At 43.7% G+C, this 19508-nt stretch overlaps 1 protein-coding gene across 1 annotated transcript in view; it reads left to right on the top strand.

Moving 5' to 3' along the window:
• Positions 1–19508, top strand: part of LOC127648210 (GTPase IMAP family member 8-like) — a 56441-nt gene that overhangs the window by 1258 nt on the left and 35675 nt on the right. Inside the window, 2 exon segments of the mRNA XM_052132791.1 lie at positions 7739–7792; positions 8011–9129. Coding sequence (XP_051988751.1) covers positions 7739–7792; positions 8011–9129 — 1173 coding nt within the window.

Raw genomic sequence — 19508 nt, 5'->3', positions numbered from 1 at the left:
AACACAATATCAACATGTCCAGCAGAGACAGCACAGGTCAGACTCTCTATAACAGTGTTATTAATAGTGTATAACAGCAGGAATATCAGCAGATCATCTCTGATAAACAGTTATAGAGAAGATGATGAAGTGAAGACTGAAGAAACACACTGAACACAATATCAACATGTCCAGCAGAGACAGCACAGGTCAGACTCTCTATATCAGTGTTATTAATAGTGTATAACAGCAGGAATATCAGTAGATCATCTCTGATAATCAGTTATAGAGAAGATGATGAAGTGAAGACTGAAGAAACACACTGAACACAATATCAACATGTCCATCAGAGACAGCACAGGTCAGAGACTCTATATCAGTGTTATTAATAGTATATAACAGCAGGAATATCAGTAGATCATCTCTGATAATCAGTTATAGAGAAGATGATGAAGTGAAGACTGAAGAAACACACTGAACACAATATCAACATGTCCAGCTGAGACAGCACAGGTCAGACTCTCTATATCAGTGTTATTAATAGTGTATAACAGCAGGAATATCAGTAGATCATCTCTGATAATCAGTTATAGAGAAGATGATGAAGTGAAGACTGAAGAAACACACTGAACACAATATCAACATGTCCAGCTGAGACAGCACAGGTCAGACTCTCTATATCAGTGTTATTAATAGTGTATAACAGCAGGAATATCAGTAGATCATCTCTGATAATCAGTTATAGAGAAGATGATGAAGTGAAGACTGAAGAAACACACTGAACACAATATCAACATGTCCATCAGAGACAGCACAGGTCAGACTCTCTATATCAGTTTTATTAATAGTGTATAACAGCAGGAATATCAGCAGATCATCTCTGATAATCAGTTATAGAGAAGATGATGAAGTGAAGACTGAAGAAACACACTGAACACAATATCAACATGTCCAGCAGAGACAGCACAGGTCAGACTCTCTATAACAGTGTTATTAATAGTGTATAACAGCAGGAATATCAGTAGATCATCTCTGATAATCAGTTATAGTGAAGATGATGAAGTGAAGACTGAAGAAACACTGAACACAATATCAACATGTCCAGCAGAGACAGCACAGTTCAGACTCTCTATAACAGTGTTATTAATAGTGTATAACAGCAGGAATATCAGTAGATCATCTCTGATAATCAGTTATAGTGAAGATGATGAAGTGAAGACTGAAGAAACACTGAACACAATATCAACATGTCCAGCAGAGACAGCACAGGTCAGACTCTCTATAACAGTGTTATTAATAGTGTATAACAGCAGGAATATCAGCAGATCATCTCTGATAAACAGTTATAGAGAAGATGATGAAGTGAAGACTGAAGAAACACACTGAACACAATATCAACATGTCCAGCAGAGACAGCACAGGTCAGACTCTCTATATCAGTGTTATTAATAGTGTATAACAGCAGGAATATCAGTAGATCATCTCTGATAATCAGTTATAGAGAAGATGATGAAGTGAAGACTGAAGAAACACACTGAACACAATATCAACATGTCCATCAGAGACAGCACAGGTCAGAGACTCTATATCAGTGTTATTAATAGTGTATAACAGCAGGAATATCAGTAGATCATCTCTGATAATCAGTTATAGAGAAGATGATGAAGTGAAGACTGAAGAAACACACTGAACACAATATCAACATGTCCAGCTGAGACAGCACAGGTCAGACTCTCTATATCAGTGTTATTAATAGTGTATAACAGCAGGAATATCAGTAGATCATCTCTGATAATCAGTTATAGAGAAGATGATGAAGTGAAGACTGAAGAAACACACTGAACACAATATCAACATGTCCAGCTGAGACAGCACAGGTCAGACTCTCTATATCAGTGTTATTAATAGTGTATAACAGCAGGAATATCAGTAGATCATCTCTGATAATCAGTTATAGAGAAGATGATGAAGTGAAGACTGAAGAAACACACTGAACACAATATCAACATGTCCATCAGAGACAGCACAGGTCAGACTCTCTATATCAGTTTTATTAATAGTGTATAACAGCAGGAATATCAGTGGATCATATCAGCAGCTTTAGAGAAGATGATCCCAAACTATAATTAGCACCACTGGCTCAATTCAATCTTACAATATATTAATACACTTTATAGTAAAAAGATTGCATGAAGACAGACTACTGAGAGACATGCATATAGAGCAGCTTTTTGGGTTCAAAGATTAATTCCCCAAGTTAAATGAAATGAAAAGTACATACAATAAAATGTGTTGTAAAGTTAAATTAAAATGAATAATAAACAAATGAAAAATTATTCGGCTGAATAAACCATAGTTCTACCTCAGTTCATTCAGACAAATATTGTACCTGTCACGATTCCCCGTTGTCTGCTCTGTGTTTATCCCCTGCCCTCATCACTGCCAGTGTCATTGTTCTCACCTGTGTGTAATTTAGTCATCATCCCTCTGTATTTAAACCCTGTTGTTTGTTCATTCGTTGTCAGTCGTCAAATCCAAATGGTAATGTTATGGTTGTCCTGATTGTATTCCTGCCCGTGTTCTCCGTGGATGTTCCTCGTGTTTATGTTTTGTTTTCCCCTCGTGGATGTTTTGTTTGTTCCAGTGTTGTTTAGTTATTCTGAGTTATCCTGTTCACCGTTTGTTTCACTCATTCTGAGTTATCCTGTTCACCGTTTGTTTCACTCATTCTGAGTTATCCTGCTCACCGTTTGTTTCACTCATTCTGAGTTATCCTATTCACCGTTTGTTTCACTCATTAAAGAACTGCATTTGGATCCTCACTCCTCGTCTACCCTTGTCTGAATCATAACAGATTGACCGACCAGATAATGGATCTAGCGGTTCTTCAAGCCAACTGCCGTCTACTCAGCTTGATGCAGGAAAATCGTCCGGTGGAGGTCCACGTCCGCGATTTCCTCGAACTAGCGAGTGCCATGGATTTCCCAGACTCCTCCCTGGTGGCTTTCTTCCGGGCCAACCTAAACAGTTCGCTCAAGGAGCGGTTGCCACCGGCGACGCGCGGCTGGATGCTCCGCAAATTTATTGAGGAGACGCTTCTGGCCTGCGGCTTGCCTTTCACTGTGGGCGTCGTCGAGGAGGACTCCGCCTCTCCTCCCACAGTGGTAACCCTCCATTCGTCCATGGCTCGTCCCTTCACGCCTGCCCCGCCTGTCAGCAAACCAACCCCCACGCCTGCCTTGGTCAAAGAGCCAGTGCTGCCAGCTTCATCCGCCCGGAGGAGGAGGAGGAGAAGAAAGGCTTCTGCTCCCTAGTTTACGCCTGCCACGGTCAGCGAGCCAGAGCCTACGCCTGCCTCGGTCAGCGAGCGAGAGCCTACGCCTGCCACGGTCAGCGAGCCAGCACCTGCAGCCTCTACCGTCAGCGAGCCAGCACCTGCAGCCCCTACCGTCAGCGAGCCAGCGCCTGCAGCCCCTACCGTCCCAGAGCCAGTGCCTGTAGCCTCGACCGTCACAGCGCCTGTAGCCTCGACTGTCCCAGAGCCAGTGCCTGTAGCCTAGACCGTCCCAGAGCCAGCGCCAGTAGCCATGACCGTCCAAAAGCCAGCGCCTGTAGCCATGACCGTCCAAGAGCCAGCGCCTGTAGCCATGACCGTCCAAGAGCCAGCGCCTGTAGCCATGACCGTCCAAGAGCCAGCGCCTCTCGAGCCTTCCAGGGATCCGCCTCCCGAGCCTCCCAGGGCTCCGCCTCTCGAAGCCTTCCATGGCTCCGTCCTCTCAGGGTTCCGCCTCTTGAGCCTCCCAGGGCTATTCCTGCCCATGTTCTCCGTGGATGTTCCTCGTGTTTATGTTTCGTTTTCCCCTCGTGGATGTTTTGTTTGTTCCAGTGTTGTTTAGTTATTCTGAGTTATCCTGTTCACCGTTTGTTTCACTCATTCTGAGTTATCCTGTTCACCGTTTGTTTCACTCATTAAAGAACTGCATTTGGATCCTCACTCCTCGTCTACCCTCGTCTGAATCGTAACAGTACCTCTGAGACATGGTTTAGTGAGGGAGTTTCGGGAATCAAACGAAACGACTCGCCATTTGGCCGGTGACTTTATTAAGAATGGCAGCATAAACATGATTTAATTTGTATTGTAAGAATGATATAATGATGCTCATGATGCTGACAATAAGATGTGAATAAATCAAATGATAATAACCATCAAACATCTGTTGTGATTTTTCATAAATGTATCAAGTTGATCTTGGATGCATACTGAATTTTCCAGAACTCCATGTGGTGACGTTTATGGAAAATCCAAAAATATGTGGAACAAAATCAGAAGATGTGCGTTATTCCGAGTTCAACATGAGATCAGGTTGACATGTTTTTTTGACAGATTTATGGGTGGAGACGTAATATGAGATGGCTACAAAACAGCTAAATATTCCCAATTTCATAAGAAAACTAAAATATGTTTTAATCAACAATTATAAAAAAATACACTTTCAGTTTAGTTCTGTCAATCACAATGTAAGTGTATATAAACACCTCCTTTATTATCAATCTTAACTAACTTCAGGAAAGTAGTCCGGATGGGGGAACTTCAAACACGCACTGAGTCACATACTGACACCCTTCATGCTTGAGCTCCTCCTTTATGGACAACAAGTAAAATTAATTTACTCTTCACAATCTGTTTACCATTGCCACTTCAAGGATTAGGACATGCAAACTTGAATTATTAGTTCCCCTTCTGTCGCTCTCTCCACGTTGTGTCGGAGAAGCGACACTAGGGGTCTCTCTTGAGCACCGAATATACCTCTGATCTATGAAAAAAGGCCAATGAGAAGTTGCCAGCTAGTATTTGCATATCCCGCCCCCGGACATACGGGTACAAAGGCGAGGCAAATACTAGAGTTCATTCAGAAATTTTCTTCGAAGCTGATGGTTGTGCATGCTGTTCGCGTGAAGATCACACCAATTCCTGTATTACTCTGACACTCTGCATGCTGTTGGATTGACGGCGCATTACAGCGGCGATTACTCCTTCTTGCACGGCAGTGCAATTGCCCCTGGGCGCTTCGACAGCGCAGAAAACAAACTCTTAATAGAGTTATTAAAAGAGTGATTTCCTCTAAAAGAGTGATTTTCTCTAAAAGAGCATACAAAGCGAGCGTTGAACGTCCTTTTAAGAACGCGGCCCCTGTGTAGTTCCTGGATGCGGTAGAGTGCTCTCCGCTTCAGACGGCCACAGGCGTTGTCTCGTGTGTCTGGGTAGCGATCACACCGAGGCTGCGTTTGTGGATGGCTCATGTTCTCACTGCGAGAACATGACCATGACAACGTTGTGGTCGCGGCACGTTTTCAACCGAGAGCGAGCCACTCCAGCCGCCCCTCGCATTGCTCCTTCTTCCCACGGGATTGAGGACGGTGCGAGTGGCGCTGGAAGCGATCTGGGGATGGCAGCGGGTGTGGCTCTGTCGAGTACCAGAGACCCACGGACCACCCATTCCCCAGCACGCTGGTTGACTCCCGTCCGTGCTCGAGGCAACAGCAGCTCGCCTCACAGCCAGCCTGCCTAGCCAATGCAGCTCACCGCTGCATTGGAGAGTGCGGCGTCTGACGTTGATGACTCCCCTGGGCTGCCGCTCCCGTCACATGTCATGACTCGCCCGTCGTCTCCTCCTTTGGAGCCAGCAGCGGCTCAGGTCGCTGCGTGCCACTCACATCCCCGGCAAACTCAATGTGGTAGCAGACGCGCTGTCACGACAACGCTTGCCCAGTGGAGAGTGGAGGCTTCAGCCCCAGTCGGTCCAGCTGATTTGGGAACGATTCGGCAAGGCCCAGGTAGACCTGCTTGCCTCCCGAGAGACCTCCCACTGCCCGCTCAGGTATTGCTGAACATAGGCTCCCCTCGGGGCAGACGCGCTGGCACACAGCTGGCACACAGCTGGCACACAGCTGGCCCGCGGGGCTGCGTAAATAGGCATTTCCCCCAGTGAGACTTCTTGCACAGGTGCTGTGCAAGGTCAGGGAGGACGAGGAGCAAGTCACACTAGTAGCTCCATATTGAGCTCACTCAACAAGGAGCGTTGCGTCCTCGTGGGCACTGGCCAGGGGTAAACTGAGTCAGTTTCATCCCGTGTTTTCTCAGGTCCGAGCCAGTAGAACTCGGTAACACGCTGATGGGCTGGCCGGGTGAATCGCTTGCATATAGCGCCCTTTCCCCTGGTTGAGGTAAAATTGTGCGTCTTTATTTCCCAGGAGATTCCACTCAACTCGAATCCCTGGTCGATTCCTCCCTAGCCCTCATGGGTCCGCAGTTCGGCGGAGGAACTTGCCGACCCAATCCACTGCGGGTACTCAAATCTACACTGTACTGGAATAGGTGCTCCACAGGGTGAGGACTCCTACGCGGAATCCAGCTGTGTGTATTCTCCACGATACGGTCCCCTTACGAGCAGACCCGCGTTTTCCTTAGGTAGTTCCGGCTGTCCTCCGGTCGCCGTGTTGTAGCAACTCCCCCTCGCTGAGGCTGGATCTACCACCATGCCACTTCCACGTGTCGCCTAAAAACACATGTGATGTATTCACCACCTTACCTCCCCAGCTGGGTAGGGGTGGTCTCGGCAGGGTCTTTTCCCCCTAAAGAATAGGAAATTGGGTAAGACCCCCTTCCCTCAGTGCATGTAAGGGCCCCGGCTGTCTATTGCTCTATGCGAGAAACATAGAGAGAAAAGAGGCCCAGCCAGGCTTGGCCCGTTCCCAGGTTGGCAAGCGTCGCCTTGTTCCCCTGTCAGGGTAACCAAAAGGATTCCGACGACTTTGGTGGGGCATTGGGGAAGGGTACGTGCAGTCTGATACAGCTGGTCGACTGGCACGTAAAAACACCTGCCCGCTCCTGTGTCAGACCACATACACGGCTCAGCTTATGGCATGATTGAAGCGGGACCCCTAGTGTTGCTTCTCCGACACAACTTGGAGAGAGCGACAGAAGGGGAACGAGACGTTGTGTCCTTCCCGGCCACGTCGCTGAGCCAAGACGCTGTAGTGGCCGGACCATTTCCGGCTCCTCAGAAAAATCCTGAATGAACTCTAGTATTTGCCTCGCCTTTGTACCCGTATGTCCGGGGGCAGGGAATGCAAATACTAGCTGCCAACTTCTCATTGGCCTTTTTTCATAGATCAGAGGTATATTCGGTGCTCAAGAGAGACCCCTAGTGTCGCTTCTCCGACACAACGTCTCGTTCCCGCCATCGGGGAAGGGAGGTTACATTTGTAACTTAGACGTTAATTATCCCAACTCCTAAAATATGATGATTTTTGGAACACTAGAAGATACATACCTGATAAAACTTCAAATAAATGGTCAGAATGTTCTGCTGTTGTAGCTTTTATCATTTGGCCTACATTATTAGTTATTTACTTGTCTATTGTCTATTTCTATATACAAAATACTGTATATTATTGTGTGAATTACACCTGTATACAACCACCATCATTTATATTTAATCAGAGGGAGGGTTTACTGTGTAAGATTATAAATCTGTTGACAGAGGATCAAAACCTCTTGAGTATGTTTTACTAAACAACAATTTGGGGAGATAATGGATTGAAGGTAAATAAATAAAAAAAGATGTAATTTTCAGAAAATTTAAAATGGTGCAAATCAAATTGTTTCTTTAGTAATAATGATAATAGTTATAATTTCTCTGAAGTGGAGTTAATTGTTGTATCCAAGAGTCAAATAAAAGTGTTTTTGTTTCTGCAGATGTTTGCAGTCCTGTTCGCAGGAGAAAATGGAGCATAGAGAAACCTCCTGAAAGTGAGTTTTTATATAAAGAAATGTTTGATTTGAATCGTTGAACCATATGTGGAAATTATGGGCATTTTTGACCCCTCAAAAACAAAAAGGTCACATTTAAACCTCAAAAGTAGCTCCTCCTGCTGGATCTTATCTTCATGTCTATTAGTGATGTTTGGATGAATTTAAACTCTAAAGATCACATGAAACTTTATTTATCATGTAATTTTGTGTTCCAGTGTGTGATTTGAGGATTGTTCTGCTGGGGACGAATGCTTCAGGAAACAGTCGAGTAGGAAACTTCCTGTTAGGAAGAGCAGCGTTTGAGACTGAAGAACCTCCAGATGTTGTACAGAGAGTTGGAGGAAAACACATGACAGTCATCAACACTCCAAACATCTCACTCCATCACATGACACAGAGAGTGAGAGAGTGTGTGTCTCTGTCTGCTCCAGGACCTCATGTGATCCTTCTGGTACTGAAACATGATCAGTGTTCAAGAGAAGAGAAAGAGTGTGTGGAGATGCTGCTCAACTCTTTCTCTCACACTGTTTATCAACACACCATGATGATCACCACACACGAGTCACACACTCAAGTCAATGACATTATACAGGAAATCATTCACAAATGCAACGACAGACACTTCAGACTGGAGAGAAACAGCACTTCTGCTCAACTGATGGAGAAATGTGAAGAGATTGTACACAGTAATGGAGGACGACATCTGATCTGCACTGAATGTGAGAGTGTGAAGCTGAATGTGGTTGTGTGTGGCAGTGACAGACGATTAAAAGCCTCCATATCAAATCTGATCCTGAATGAGAGCGACAGAAGATCAGAGTCCAGTTCAGAGTGTGTGAGGATTGAAGGAGAGGTGTCTGGACGTCTGATCACTCTGGTGGAGCTTCCAGCACTTTCTCAGCTCTCAGAAGAGGAAGTGATGCGTCAATCTCTCCACTGTGTGTCTCTCTGTCATCCTGGAGTTCATGTTTTCCTCCTCATTATTCCTGATGCTCCAATCACTGATGAAGACAAAGCAGAAATGGAGAAGATCCAGAGAATATTCAGCTCAAGAATCAACAAACACATCATGGTCCTCATAATGAAGAATTCAGAACACACAACAGCAGAACTCAATGAAGAAACAAAGTCTGTCATTGAAAGTTATGCAGGACGACATCATTTCTGTGGCCCCAACACACAAGTGTCCATGTCGATGGAGAAACTGGAGCAGATGGTGAAAGCCAATAATGGAGACTGTTTCTCCACAGAGGAATTTTGGGTTGCACAGATGAAAAAACTGCTGAAATATGAGATGAGGAAAATCCACTCACTAGAGACGCCGTTTCAATCAGGTAATGATCAAAACATCTCTACACAAGGAACAAAAATAGCATGAGGTACCAGGCTTGGCCACTATGTACACTAGTGGTGGTTTCTCAGGGCTGAAAAAGAGAGTAAAGCCTTCTCTGCTGGCATAGCATGCCTAATAAATAGATATTTTTTCATCCTTAATTCCATGTATTTTCAACTCTTCCACTCCTAATTAATCTACAAACAAATAGCAAAAAACTGAAAGTTTATCCAATCAGAATTTATTCCTCAATGCTTACAAACAAAGTGTGACAACTATTTCACAAATCACCTGAAGCCATGCTCCTTAGCCGAAGCAGCGCGTGAGTCTGAGCTCCACCCCGTCAGGCTTTCAGAATCCCTCAACAATGCAGTGAATAAGCATCTAAACTCAGATTGTCAGATTCATCAGCCAATCAGACTGATTTATTTGTTCTTGGTGGGTCTGATCTTTAGGATATGTCCCAGTCCAGGCCTTCTAGCTGGCCTTGAGTGACGCAATCACAATTTAAGTATAAGCTGCTAGAGCATTCAGTGTCGGATCAAGATTTGAAAAGTAACCGTGTACCCTGATGAATCAAAATGTATTGCAAGTGTAGTGGGGAAGTCAGTTATATTCCCTAATAAATATATTGGGGTCGTAAGCCAATTAGCTGTCACCCTTATGATATAAAAGGGGAAGGATCCTTCTCTCGGACGTGTGACATTGTTAATTTCACAATTACATCACCAGCACATCATTGCTGCTTCTTCTGGCATCAGATGTGGACATTGAGAAAGGTATGAGCAATCGGTTGTTTTTAATTTGGTAACTGAATGCCTGCTGGTCACATGCTGTTTGTATGATAGTAAGAGTCGATTGCTTAACTGCCATTCCCTGTCGTATGGTTCGGAGCCGCAGGATTTCACGTGTGGGTCTCGCATTGCTTTTGTGGCTATCGCTGTTGTGCATGCCTCTGAGTACGTCTGCTTCTCAGAGTGTATACTGTATACAGGGGTGCTTGCTAATTTTGGACAATGGTTAAAGGTAGCAGTAGTAATATTGTGTTTTGTTTTAGGTGCACTTCTTGGTACAACGGGAGCGTCCATGTACACTACTAGTCCGTGGCTACCACTCTGCATGGCTTTGAACACGTCTGCATCGTATCATTATCGGCGCGCTTCCTGGTACACCCTAAGGCCACTTGCTACACAAGTGTCATTTAAATCTCTAATATTATTAGATAGATTTTCCAGGTATTATAGACCTCCTTGGTAGATTCATATGAAAAATTATGATTTTTGACATTCATTTCATAAAACAGTCATGCTGCAGTTAAAATTAGGCTTGCTTGAGGATTAAGTGTTGTTTCAAGTTCTGGATTTCATGCGTGGATGTGTTTTTAAAATGTCAATTGGTATTATTAGTTGACTGCCACGTAATATATGATGGGCATAGGGTGTCTTATTCATTGTGAAACGTCTCGGGTTACATGTGTAAACCTTGTTCCCTGAAAAAAGCGGAACGAGATGCTGCGCTGCTAAGCGCTACGGGGAACAACTCTAGCTGTGAACCGAGCTGAAATAGTGTGTGTAACAGGTCAATGAACATTGACCGGAATTTATAGCCTCGGCAGATGTAATCATTAGATGCACCTGCGGCCAGGCTATAAATGGATACGTCACCAGGTGTCGTCAGATACTTCTTTTTGAAGAGCAGTCCTGGGACGTCCCAGTGCGGCAAAGCAGCGCAGCATCTCGTTCCGCTTTTTTCAGGGAACAAGGGTTACACATGTAACCCGAGACGTTCCCTTTACAAAAAGCTTCACTACGATGCTGCGCTGCTAAGCGCTACGGGGAACGCAATACCCACGCCGCCGCACTTGGGACTGTCCGGACCCCTACGGTTGTGCAGTGTACTCACAAAAACACAAGAGGTCTCAGACATGAGCTTGAGATGTCGACTCAAGGGCATAAGAGCCCGGAGTAGCATAAACATCTAAACCATTCAATTTTGATGAATGTGTGCGGAGAGGACAAGCCTGCCGCATCACAAACTTGTTTAGGCATGGGCTGAGATGTCGACTCAAGGGCATAAGAGCCCGGAGTAGCAAAGCATCTAACCCATAAAGTTCGATGAATGTGTGCGAAGAGAACCCTATCGCAACACAAACTTGTCATAAAAACTGATGAATGTGAGCGGAGAGGACCAGCCTGCCGCATCACAAACGTGTTCAGGTATGAGCTGAGATGTCGACTCAAGGGCATAAGAGCCCGGAGTGCAGAACATCCAAACTAAAAAAGTCCAATGAATGTGTGCGGAGAGGACAACCTGCCGCATCACAAACTTGTTTAGGCATGGGCTGAGATGTCGACTCAAGGACATAAGAGTCCGGAGTAGCAAAGCATCTAGCCCATAAAGTTCGATGAATGTGTGCGAAGAGAACCATCGCAACACAAACTTGTCATAAAAACTGATGAATGTGAGCGGAGAGGACCAGCCTGCCGCATCACAAACTTGTCCAGACATGAGCTTGAGATGTCGACTCAAGGGCATAAGAGCCCGGAGTGCAGAACATCCAAACTAAAAAAGTCCAATGAATGTGTGCGGAAAGGACAACCTGCCGATCACAAACTTGCTGCAGAGGGAGACCTCTAGCCAAGGTTTTAGAGGTGGAGAGCCCTCTGGTAGAGTGCGCCCTGAAACCTACTGGCGAAGCTTGACCGCGCGCCTCGTAGGCCCAGGCAATAATGAGGATGCCTCTTTGAGGGCACCCCGCCCACCAAGCCGTGGCAAAACCGCAGTGGCCACATAGAACCTGGCAGTGGTGAGGCAAGTGCCCGCTGACATTTCTTTCTACAGAAAATCCAGAACTGAAGCAAACTGGCAGTTAGCTGGTTCTGTAATAAGAACTTTAGTAGAAGGAAACGCATGCAGGCGCATTTGCGTTACTACGTTCAGCCCCTCCCGAGGGGGATGGGGGGGGGACTGGGCGACTTGGGGAGAAGTAGAGAAGACATTGCGCTATCAACAGAGGCGAAGAGGTCCTCTTCTGCCCTGTAAAATCTACCCAGATCAGTTCTAAGTGGAGGGAGCCATAGCACTTGAAATGGTCTCGATAACCTCAAGAGAAAACCCTGTGAACCTCATTTGGTACCCTTAGGGGTCAGACAGGAAAGGTCTCACAATTCGGGCCAAGGATGAGAAGGTCCTCCCTGTTCGGAATCACCCACGGCGAGCCGTCGAGGAGAGGAATTAACTCCGAGAAACATATCCTGTTCGGCCAGCGCAGCGCCATTAATAGTAGGCAAGACCCTTGCTGGTGAACATTGCCAAGACTCCCGGGAGCAGAGAAACCGGGGAAAGAAACGCATACAGACGCATTCTGGGTCATGTATGTGTCTTAACGTCCAGACCCAAGGGGGCTGGGTGATTTCAGGGAGAAGTAGAGGAGACATTGCGCTATTCATAGAGGCGAAGAGGTCCTCTTCTGCCCTAAGATCTCACCCAAACTTGTTCCAAGTGGAAAAAGCCCGGCATTTAAAAGGTCTCGATAACCACAGGAGAGAGCCCTGTGTCCCTCAGTTGGTACCCTTAGGGGCCAAACATGAAAGATTCCACAATTGGGGCAGGGATGAAATATTGCCCTGTGCCTGAGATAGAAGATCCTTCCTCTTCGGAATCGCCCAAGGCTGAGCCGTCGAGGGAAGAAATTCAGCTCCGAGAACCAAGCCCTGTTCGGCCTGCGCGGTGCTATCATTAAGAGGCAAAACCCTTGCTGGCAAACTCTGGCCAACTACTACCTTAGGGTGGAGTTCTTAACTCCCCGTTGGTATTTTCTGTCTGGACAGTAAATCTGCTCCCATATACGGGCATCCAGGGATATAACTGACCTGAGTGACAGGAGCTTGCCCTGGGCCCTAAGGAGAATCCGACGTGTCAGAAATACAGCTGACAGGAACGTGGGTCTCCTTGATGATTTATGTAAGAGGCTACCGCTGTATTGTCCACCCGCACCAAGACATGGCAGCCTCAGGAGGAGGTATTTCAGGGCCAGAAATACAGCCATCAACCCGAGACAGTGACTGTGACAACCGAGCTGATGACCCTCCTATCCCCTTAAGCTGGAAGACCACTTAAGTCCGCTACCCTGCCTGTCAGGGAGGCGTCTGTCGTTAGCAGCCTGCGACAACAAGACGCACCTAGAGTGGGACCCAAGGCAGAAAACCGGGGTCTGAACCACATAGGAAGGGAATGAAGCCTGAGGCGCGTAACCCTATTTAGCCTAGGGATTTTGGCCCTTGGAAGAAATCCCCTGGCTTTTGGCCACAACAAAAACGGTCTCATGAGCAGAAGGTCCAGAGGGATCACCGTGGACGCGGTCGCCCTGAGACCTGGAAATCGTTGATACTGATAACAGTGCAACCTTGACCTAGCCTGACTTTGCTCAGGGTGATCTGAATGGACTCAATCCTAGCGGGAGACAGTTGTGCCCGCATTGTGATTGAACTCCATACGATGCCCCGATAGACAGTGTTCTGAGTGGGAGAGAGGACGCTTTTCTTGGCGTTGAGCCTCAACCCCAGAGAAAAAGATGAGCTAAGACGATGTCCCTGTGCTGAACTGCCAGTTCCTGGAACTGCGCTAGGATCAGCCAGTCGTCTACACAATTCAAAATTCAGATGCCGCGAGTCGCAAGGAGCCAGCGCTACATCATGCATTGTGAATGTGCAGGTAAAAAGGGCTAGGCCGAGTGAAAGAACCTGATCCTGGAAGACTTCGCCCCCGGAAGCGAACCTCAGGAACTTTCCATGTTGTGGCAGAACTTCTAAATGAAGTATAGAAGTGCGTCATAAGATCGATGGTGACCAGCCAAACGAGTTGTAGGGCTTGAGACACGACCGTTTTGACAGGCATCATCTTGGACTTGAACACCCACGGGCAGTTCAAGCTTTAAGACCTAAGCCAGACGCCACCCCTCACCCTCCATGGGAAACGGGAAGTATTTAGTGTAATAACCTAACTCTCTCTCTGGAAGGGGAACACATATCATGGCCCCTTTAACCAGGAGATTGAGTTTTTTTTTTTTTTTACATAAAAAAGAAATCCGGTTTACGGTAGTGAGAACACGCCGTGGTGAATTAAATCCACGCTGCCAGGATCTCTGAGATGGGTATTATATTTGAACACTTCCTGTTGAGGGGTTGTCGAGTGTTTTGCGTCCTGAATAAAATGCAGCAACAGCGAAAACACCCAATTTTGACGGAAGCCTCTGCAACCCGAAACACCAAGATGTGGCGGGAATGGAGGGGCTTCGAGGGGGTACCGGGAGGGGTGAAGTGAAGCACGCGCCCCCGTCCCGAGGGGAGCTACCCCCTAATCTAGGCGCAAGACCGTCAGGGTTTTCTCTTACTAGAAATGATAGCCCTGAGGTCTTGCTTCGGGGGCTGGCAAGGGAGGCGAGACTGTCCCCAATCCCTGGGAGGAGGAGCATGACTCGCCACGCTTTGCTTTTGAGCCTCCGTTCAGACAGGACTGAGGCGGGTCTGAGGCTTGCTCGTCAAGCGCAGAACCCACACTCAGGTCGTCCGGGAGGTCATTCTGGTACGCCTGTAAAACAGCATAGTGTGCAGAGCAGCACCAGACTGACCTGCTGCTTGATAAGCCCTTCCCACTAAAGTGGAGGTTGTCCTACATGGCTTTGAGGGGAGAGAGGGCTTCTTAAGTGACGATGTCGAGCCCGGCGAGAGATAGCCTGCAAGCGTCTCTTCGACCGGCAGCATCACTGAATACCCCCGTGCCTCAGCACCCATGATGGTCGAATATAATGACGTCGAGGGTATGTGAACACGGGAAGAAAATATATATATATATATATATATTTTATTTATTTTATTTATTTATTTTTTTTTTTTTTAGGGGTTCCTCCATGAGCGAAAAAGCTCTTCATGGAGGTTATCAAAGAAGGGAAGGGACTCATGAGGTGTTCCCTTTCTTAGACTGGAAGATAAAATCTATCCCCTAATTTGGAGGGTTTGGTGTCTCTTTTTCGTGTGGCCAGTCCAATCTGGCAACCGCACGAGTAACAACATCGAGCAATTCCTCTGTAGATTTTTTTATCGCGGACGGAAAGCTCGAGGGCGGGAAGAGAATCGCGATCCTGCTCATGATCCGAAGAAGCGTCGGAACACGCTTCGAGATCGTGTGAAGGGCCAGCTGGTTTTGGGGAGAGAGTGAGAGAAAGGGATCAACCCGTCTCTTGCTCCTCAGCCAAATCCATGCAAGAGCCCCACGAACGATCTTTATTTTTTTATTTTTCTTGAGTGCTGACTCCACGGGACGAGGAGGCGATCGCGAAGCACTTTGCCTGTTAAAGCAAATCTCAGTGCTCGCACCCGCCCTGCTGCAACGCGAGAGCAGCGTGCTCTTACCCCCAAACAAACAGAGCAAAAACTGATGTGTGTCCTCTTCAGCTATAGAGCGAGAAGAGGGGAACATGCACCGTTTGCGGCTTTCAGTCATTCTCTCTTTTTTTCTTTCTTTTTTTTTAGAAATATATATATATAATATTTTCTAAACAGAAGAGAAAAAAGAACAACGTTTACTGCACACTGTCTAACTGATTCTATCTCCTAACAGAGGAAAGAAAGTTTTGACAGGGTGTGTGAAACATACAGAAACAGAATCGCTCTGAAAAAAGAGTTTCTGACGACACCTGGTGACGTATCCATTTATAGCCTGGCTTCAGGTGCATCTAATGATTACATCAGCCGAGGCTATAAATTCCGGTCAATGTTCATTGACGTGTTACACACATTTATTCAGCTCGGTTCACAGCTAGAGTTGTTCCCCGTAGCGCTTAGCAGCGCAGCATCATAGTGAAGCTTTTTGTAAAGGGAACTGTGTTTTCTTAATGGCATGAATCACACTGAATGCTTAAAATGCACGGCCCATGGCTGATCACATAGGAATATTTTTGTTTGCTCCTAACAACATCTCACAACTCAGTAAATGTGAATTCAGTAAACAGTTGCAGCACATTTCAAATGGTGTGTTAGTGCAAAAACCTGCATCTTAATAACTTTTGTCAAACTTTTGTTTACGGAGGCACAATCAAGGCTAAAATTTCACTGTGTCTTTATTTAAATGAAGTCATTATCATTCAATTCCTTTAATAGAGACCTCCTTACACTGTTCATAATAGATAGCATTTTATTCACAGCACAGTTCTCCATACGTCCTCTTTGCTGTCCGCCTGCAGCATAAAGCACTGCACTATTACTGCCTAAATAAAAGAAGGTGTTAAACAGAATTTTATTTAGAAGAGATGGTTGGGCACATTTTCTGTTAATCATGTCATTAGTATTCAGTATACTCTTGAATTTGATCTCACACCAGGTGAAATTAATATCTATTTTCATTGAAGATTCAGATGGATCTGTTAGCATAGCCTCTAGAGATATGCAAGACTTGTGGACTAGGGATGTCCAATTCCTAATCTTCTTTTAAGCCAATTTGCAGCAAGTAAATAGTTGAGGTGGTTCACAAAATCGAACTGAATCAAACGTTAGTTTTGGGTTGATGACACAAGATGCACAGCTGAAGTACTCATACACTCAAATGAGCTGGTCCCACTGTTGACGTTTGCAGAGGATTCCCCAGGACTTGCTACGTGTTAAAACATTAATGAGAGTAGCCAAATACAACATTTATAATCCTAGGTGTTTATTTTGGTGTTACTGTTGAATTGTTTAAAAATATTTGTAAATAGGGATGCAACTAACGATTACTTTGATAATTGATTAATCGAACGATTATTAGAATGATTATTCGATTAATCATTAGCTCTTAACCGATTATTCAGCTTGTGCCCCAACTGAAAAGGTTCTATTAAACATGTGTGGCAGGGCACAGGGTGGGGCCAGGTCGTGATTCTGCACACTCATTAGCCCGAGAGGAATAAAGGCCGACTGGAGATGGCAGTGTGAGAGAGAGAGATTTATGGACAGCTGTCCGACACCTGTGTGTGTTTGTCTTAGTTTATAATTAAAATATTATTTATATTGTCAAACTGGTTCTCACCTCCTCCTTTCCATTGACTTCTTTACAACGTGCTTACTAACAATAAAGTAGACAAACAATCTTCTTTTAAAAATACCTCTAAATGACATTCACTGAATTGCAACTGAGTGCATTAAAGACTAAATATACTTATATTCAAGATCTATTCTCTAAAAGCAAGTCTAAATATCTTATATGCTGCTTCTCAGGTGAATGCATCTTTTTTAAAGGATTTTAGATATTTTTAAATAATTTTATATTTAGTATATTCAACATATAACAATTATTAGATAACAATGTTTGCTTCTGCAGTAGCTGCTAAAGTAAATTTTTATTGGAAAAAAATATATTTTTATTGGAAAACAAGCCAAAACAAATCATAAATGTATTTTGTTTCAGTGTAAGATGGGTGAAGACTCTCTCACCTATCTGTTCACTTCAATCCATCTTTAGCTCACTAAAAAACAAACTCTCCTTATTAATAAAGCTGCGTATTGCCAGTTTTCTTCACGATAAGAAGCACACAGTGACACATATATTATGATTAAAAAAGTCTCGAGTCATCACGTTATAATCTAGCTGCATTAAGCGTGTGCTCGAGGAACGAGCGTCCCGTGACAGAGTGTGCATCAGCCGGTGCAGTTTCAATCTCTCCCCCTTAAATCGGGACACTCAAGCGACTCATAGAAGATGCACTGACTGCACAGAAAAATGCCAGTGTTGGAGTTTGTAGTTATTTACACGATCTGCTTCTGTATTATTTGAACTTTAAAAAAGCTGTAACGCAATAAATATAACCGCATTAAATATGCAACGCATTAAATATAACCGCATTAAAGATGTAACACATGAAATATAACTGCATTAAAGATGTAACGCAATAAATATAACCGCATTAAATATAACCGCATTAAATATGTAACGCTTTAAATATAACCGCATTAAAGATGTAACACATGAAATATAACTGCATTAAAGATGTAACGCAATAAATATAACCGCATTAAATATAACCGCATTAAATATGTAACGCATTAAATATAACCACATTAAAGATGTAACACATGAAATATAACCGCATTAAAGATGTAACACATTAAATATAACCGCATTAAAGATGTAACACATGAAATATAACCGCATTAAATATGTAACATTAAATATAACCGCATTAAAGATGTAACACATGAAATATAACCGCATTAAATATGTAACACATTAAATATAACCGCATTAAATATGTAACACATTAAATATAACCGCATTAAAGATGTAACACATGAAATATAACCGCATTAAATATGTAACACATTAAATATAACCGCATTAAAGATGTAACACATTAAATATAACCGCATTAAATATGTAACACATTAAATATAACCGCATTAAAGATGTAACACATGAAATATAACCGCATTAAATATGTAATGCATTAAATATAACCGCATTAAAGCTGTAACACATGAAATATAACCGCATTAAAGATGTAACACATGAAATATAACCGCATTAAAGATGTAACGCAATAAATATAACCGCATTAAAGATGTAACACATTAAAGATGTAACACATGAAATATAACCGCATGAAAGATGTAACACATTAAATATAACCGCATTAAAGATGTAACACATTAAATATAACCGCATTAAATATGTAATGCATTAAATATAACCACATTAAATATGTAACACATTAAATATAACCGCATTAAATATGTAACACATTAAATATAACCGCATTAAAGATGTAACACATTAAATATAACCGCATTAAATATGTAACACATTAAATATAACCGCATTAAAGATGTAACACATGAAATATAACCGCATTAAATATGTAACACATTAAATATAACCGCATTAAATATGTAACACATTAAATATAACCGCATTAAATATGTAACACATGAAATATAACCGCATTAAATATGTAACACATGAAATATAACCGCATTAAAGATGTAACACATGAAATATAACCGCATTAAATATGTAACACATTAAATATAACCGCATTAAAGATGTAACACATTAAATATAACCGCATTAAAGATGTAACACATGAAATATAACCGCATTAAATATGTAACACATTAAATATAACCGCATTAAATATGTAACACATTAAATATAACCGCATTAAAGATGTAACACATGAAATATAACCGCATTAAATATGTAACACATTAAATATAACCGCATTAAAGATGTAACACATTAAATATAACCGCATTAAATATGTAACACATTAAATATAACCGCATTAAAGATGTAACACATGAAATATAACCGCATTAAATATGTAATGCATTAAATATAACCGCATTAAAG

The sequence above is a fragment of the Xyrauchen texanus genome, chromosome 8 (assembly GCF_025860055.1).
Source record: "Xyrauchen texanus isolate HMW12.3.18 chromosome 8, RBS_HiC_50CHRs, whole genome shotgun sequence".
Lineage (NCBI taxonomy): Eukaryota > Metazoa > Chordata > Actinopteri > Cypriniformes > Catostomidae > Xyrauchen > Xyrauchen texanus.
The sequence above is the reverse complement of the archived record's forward strand: the minus strand, read 5'-3'. Positions and strand labels throughout refer to the sequence as shown.